The 6,129-nt window shown below is 38.0% G+C and overlaps 1 protein-coding gene across 1 annotated transcript in view; it reads right to left on the bottom strand.

The window, feature by feature from the left end:
- Positions 1 to 4,569, bottom strand: part of LOC106876783 (receptor-type tyrosine-protein phosphatase N2) — a 124,004-nt gene extending 119,435 nt beyond the window's left edge. Inside the window, exon 1 of the mRNA XM_052977131.1 lies at positions 4,421 to 4,569. Coding sequence (XP_052833091.1) covers positions 4,421 to 4,533 — 113 coding nt within the window. The 5' untranslated portion in view covers positions 4,534 to 4,569. The remainder of the gene's footprint in view (positions 1 to 4,420) is intronic.
- Between the last annotated feature and the right edge of the window lie 1,560 nt (positions 4,570 to 6,129).

The following is a 6,129-nucleotide window of genomic DNA, read 5'->3' as shown; positions in this document are numbered from 1 at the left end:
ATAAATTCATGAATGGATGTTGTTTTCACAGCGATAATGCTCTTCTCAGTACATGAGTTGTTCCAGTTAACACAATTTTTTGCACTTCCTGTAGGGATGGTAAGCCTGGTATCATTTTCAAATAGGTTTCAGTACCTTTTTGTTATCATTCCTAGAGATCCTACAATCACTGGTATGGTAGTCGGCTTGAGGTGCCACATTATTATTATTATTATTATTATTATTATTATTGAGTGAGAGAGCAGTGCATGCCATCAAAGTGACACTGGGGTACAATTATATGAAGCCCAATATACCCATCATGACTACCCATGTGATAAGGGTACACCAGGCACATGCATCACAACCATATGTGCACGACATGGTGATCTAGTATCAAGATAAACAGCGCACGACATTGCAGGTGTGGCCTAGTTAGAATTTTCTTCAGGTCACATAGCTCGTCCCACTCAAAAGTTCCCTGAATAAGGGTTGTTTGAGGATGATAAAAGAAACACCCAAGTTTTGCAGGGGTGAATTATTCAAACCCCAAAGAATCCTTCTCAACACATGGCTATGATGCTTCTCAGCTATTCTTGTTCAGGATCAAAGATGCACATATCGTCAGCCACCAAGGGACATGCTCAACTGGTTAAGGTCAAACAACTGACAAGCACATCTGTGGTATCAAACAGAATATTTGCTGTAGCCCATCTTTTATACCAAGACAAAACATGTACACGATAACACTTCCAATCAAAATCAGAAGCCATGAGAGCCATTGCCTGCTAGCATCAGAGCATTTATTGTTATTATCTTATTGTCTTTGCACAGTTTCTAACACTGGAGATGTACTACGGTATCAGCTGTTCACTACCAGTGAACTAAAGTAACATCTCTTATTTTTCAAGCACCATCCAGAGTATTCGAGCGTTTCCAAGCAGTGCTGTTTTCTGCAAGTGCTCCACCCTTATTGCAGCCCCTATTTGTTCCATGTACTTCTCAAGATTTTTACTCACTCTTCCCATGGCTCCAATAATTACTGGTACTACTACCACCTTTTTCAGCAACTTCAACTGCCTAACTTCCCAAGATAACCTGTCATATCTCTCGACTTTTCTCTCTTCCTTATCACATACCTTGTTGTCAGCTGGGCATGCTATATCTATGATCCAGCATCATTTGCCTTCTTTCTCAATTAACACTATGTCTGGTTTCCTATTCTCTATCCCATGGTCACACTGAATCATAAAATCCCATAGGATCTTCGCATTATCGTTTTTGATGATGCCCCTTCGGGTTTATGTTTGTACCACTTTTTTGCTCTGCAGTATTGAGCAGAATATTTACTGTAGCCCATCTTTTATACCAAGACAAAATTCTTATTATCATTATTATTATTATTATTGTTATTATTATTATTATTATTAACATTACTGTTATTATTATTATTATAATATGAAAACTCACAGCTTATTTTGCTGGGTATGATGGAAAATGTCAGCTGCCCACAGCCTGCAGACTAAGGTGACACTTGTTTACTGATCATGCTTCAAGGACCATGTGAACTCTTGCAGCTCCAAGCTACCGTGATATTCGTAGGTGTTCTATTTTTATATTTGTACCTGTCTTTTTGAGCCATGTTGGTAGTTGACAGCTACTACTTTCCAAGCACACAAATCATTATTGGTATCACACCCATTCTCTTCATTATAGTTTTTTTCTTTTTTGTTCACTACAACATTGTCAGATGTCTTATCTGATGGTTATACTGAATCATTGCATCCCACAAGATTTTCCAATCGAATCATAGCATCCCATAGGATTTTGCAATCAAATCATTGCATCCCACAAGATTTTGCAATTGGATTCTTGCATCCACAGATTTTGTAATCAAATCATTGTATCCCACAAGATTTTCCAATCGAATCATAGCATCCCATAGGATTTTGCAATCAAATCATTGCATCCCACAAGATTTTGCAATTGGATCATTGCATCCACAGATTTTGTAATCAAATCATTGTATCCCACAAGATTTTGTAATTGAATTATTGCATCCCACAGGATTTTGCAATCATTTCCCACAGGATATTATTATTATTGTTATTATTTTATAAAAACTCAGACCTTATTTTGTCGGGTTTGATAGAAGGTGTCAGCTGTCCACAGCCAGCAGACTAAGGTGACACTTGTTTACTGGTCATGCTTCAAGAACCCTGAGAAGAATTTTTGCAGTTCCAAGCAATGATGATTTTTGTAAGTTTTCTACCTTCACCCTTGCACCAATCTTTTTCAGCCATGTTGGTAGTTGAGTGCTGATACTTCCAAATGCACCACTTACTATTGGTATCACGTCTACTCTCTTCATTGACCACAACCTTCGTATTTCCCACTTCCAATCATCATAGTTGTTTTTATTTTTTTCTTCTTTCACATTTATCCTGTTGTCACCAGAGCATGCTATATCGATTATCATACATGTTCTTCCTTTTTTATTCACCACAACAATGTTCGGTTTCCGATGTCTGGTCAGGTGATCACACTGAATCATTGTATCCCACGGGATTTTGCAATTCTCATTTTCGGTGACTCCTTCTGGAGTTTGCCCATACTATGTCCTTGCACTTTGTAGACAGTGATTTCCACAGAGCCCCCAATCGATCATTCTTGCCCTATTGTCATGGCATGTTTTGTATTGGCGTTGTGCCAATTTCAGACATTTGCTAACGATGTGCCATACCATTTTAACCCCTCTCACCACACATTCTGCCTTTGTCGTATTTTAACAGTGGCTCCACGGTATTTTTTATATACCACCCTAAGCTGTTTTCCTCTACTTCAATAGTCCTGCCAACTGATCAAACCTCTCCCACCCTTTCTTCTGGACAAGTACAGTCTATTGGTGTCACTCTTAGGCTACAAGGCTCCATGTACTCTTTTACTTGTTTCAGTCATTTGACTGAGGTCATGCTGGAGCACTGCCTTTAGTCGAGCAAATCGACCCCCAGGACTTATTCTTTGTAAGCCTAGTACTTATTCTATTGGCCTCTTTTGCCGAACTGCTAAGTTACGGGGACATAAACACACTAGCATCGGTTGTGAAGTGATGTTGGGGGAGGGGAACATTTCAATTTGTTATTATTATTATCATTATTATTATTATCATTATTATTATTATCATTATTATTATTATTATTATTATTTATAGTAAAGCAGTAAGCTGGCAGAACCATAAGCATGCACGAGAAAATATTTAGTGGCATTTTGTCCACCTTTTTACATTCTGAGTTCAGACTCTGCAAAGGTCAACTTTACTTTTCATTTGACCACCAGACAAAATACCCTGTGGTATTACTTTAGGGTCCTTGAACTTCTAGGTTCTCATTCTACCAAGGTCAAATTGTACCTTTTTCTTTAAAGATCATCATTGTTGCTATCATTGTTTATTATTATCAACATCATCATCATCATTATCATTATCACCTTTGCTATTGTCATTCTCCTCCACCTCCTCCTCATCATCATCACTGACACCACCACCACCACCGCCGCCACCACCACATCATCATCATCATCATCATCAACATAATTATCATCATAAGTGTCGTTATCACCAACTTCAATGACATTTTATTGTCATCAACAGCACCAACACAACCACCGCCATCGCCACCATCACCAAGACAATAACTATCACCACTACAACCAGAGCCATAACAATGACCATGTCGACCACTACTACCACCACTACCACAATATCCACCATAAACACAACCACAACTATCAGCTTCACCACCAAGAAAACCTACCACAGCAACCACCCTTACAATTACCAACACTACTACCACCAAAACCACAACCAGCACAATCATCACTATCACCACTACCAGTAACACAAACACCACCATCACAACCACTACCACCAGAACCTCCAGCCACAACAACACCACTACAACTACAGCACCACCTCAACAATCGCCACCTCTATAACAACCGCCATCTCTACCACCACTACAACCACAACCTCCACAACCACCATCACAACCATCACCACCATTACAACTACTACCAATACCACAACCACCATTACAAACACCACTACAACCAGTGCCACAACCACAAGAACCATCAAGTCAAAAATCAAAACAAAAATTTTTTTTTTAAATGAAGGAAAAAAAAAACAAAACAAGAAACAAAAATAAACACAGACCAACAACAACAACAATATACAAAAGAAAAAACCCTAAACAACCCCAAAAACCACAACTCCCCCCACCCCCACTCATAGAAGAAAAAAACAAAAACAAAATGGCAAAAAGCAGGAAGTGAACAACTGCAAAAAACAAAAACAAAAAACAATAAAAAAAGGACTGGAAAGAAATTTCCAGATAGCAAAGGTGGCACAATGAGAAAGGGGGGGAGCTAAAGAGGCACTTACCATGAAGATGTACTGCTTCTACTGGAAGGACTACGCACCTGCGCCTCAGATACACTGGCAATACGAGTGGCAGCGTGGAGAGGTTCCGGCTTCTCGGAAGATTTGCTCTGCATCTTCTGTCTGCAGAGATCCTGGAGACGGCGACGGCGGTGGTGGTGGTGGTGGTGGAGAGAGGGAGAGGGGAAGAAGAAGAAAGAGATTGTAGAGTGAGTTAGGGAGTCGGGCAGTGTGGGAGAGAGTATGTGCGTGTGTGTGTGTGCGTATGTGTGTGCCTGTGTGTGCGTATTTAAAGTGTTTGGTTATGGTGGTTAATGTTGGTGGTGATGGTGGTGTTGAGAGAGAAATACATCTATCAATCTATCTATCAATCTATCTATCCGTCTATCTATTTATCTTTATGCCTGTCTGTCTGTATATCTATCTATCCATCTATTTATCTATTTGTCTATCTATCTGTCAATCTCTCTATCTAGCTATATGCCTATCAGTCTCTCTCTGTCTGTCTATCTATCTATCTATCTATCTATCTATCTATCTATACATACATACATACATACATACATAATACAAACATACATATATATATATATTCTTTTACTTTTCGTTTATTCTTTTACTTGTTTCAGTCATTTGACTGCGGCCATGCTGGAGCACCGCCTTTTAGTCGAGCAAATCGACCCCAGGACTTATTCTTTGGAAGCCTAGTACTTATTCTATCTTTCATCTTTTGCCGAAACGCTAAGTTTCGGGGAAGTAAACACACCACCATCGGTTGTCAAGCGATGCTGGGTGGGGACACGCGCATACATACACATATATACGACAGGCTTCTTTCATTTTCCATCTACCAAATCTACTCACAAGGCTTTGGTCGGCCCGAGGCTATAGTAGAAGACACTTGCCCAAGGTGCCACGCAATGGGAATGAACCCGGAACCATGTGGTTGGTAAGCAAGCTAGTTACCACACAGTCACTCCTATATATATATATATATATATATATAATAATATTAGGGACAAAATCCAAAATTACAGGTAAAATACTCAATTAAAATCAATTTATAAAAAATTAAAATTAAATTGAGCCTTATAGATAAAGTATATATAAAATATATAGTTTTAGGGAAAATAACCAATTTTCAAGAACTCATCGATGAAAATCCACTATCACATATAGAAAAATTAATAATTAAAAGCACAATAAATGAGTATAATATAATATTATAATATAATATTATAATCATTTATTGTGCTTTTAATTATTAATTTTTCTATATGTGATAGTGGATTTTCATCGATGAGTTCTTGAAAATTGGTTATTTTCCCTAAAACTATATATATATATATATATATATATATATTTGTTTTGACCGAAATACGATTAATGTAATATAAAGCTGAAGCAAATTAACACCAAATATATAGTGCGCATGTTTTTATTGGCTAAACTGGCAACATGACATATATATATTAGGGAGTAAGACACTGTGTGTGTGTGTGTGTGTGTGTGTGTGTGTCAGATAATCATCATCATCATCTAATGTCTATTTCCTATGCTGGCATGGGTTGGCAATGTGTGCAATTAAATGTGTGTATTTGTGTGTGTATGTGTATGTGTCTGTGTGTGAATGAATGTCTGTGTATGTGATAATGTGTGTGTGTGACAGTGAAAGAGAAATAGAGAAAAATACAAAAATATACATAGATACA

The sequence above is a fragment of the Octopus bimaculoides genome, chromosome 27, assembly GCF_001194135.2.
Source record: "Octopus bimaculoides isolate UCB-OBI-ISO-001 chromosome 27, ASM119413v2, whole genome shotgun sequence".
Classification (NCBI taxonomy): Eukaryota; Metazoa; Mollusca; class Cephalopoda; order Octopoda; family Octopodidae; genus Octopus; species Octopus bimaculoides.
The sequence above is the reverse complement of the archived record's forward strand: the minus strand, read 5'-3'. Positions and strand labels throughout refer to the sequence as shown.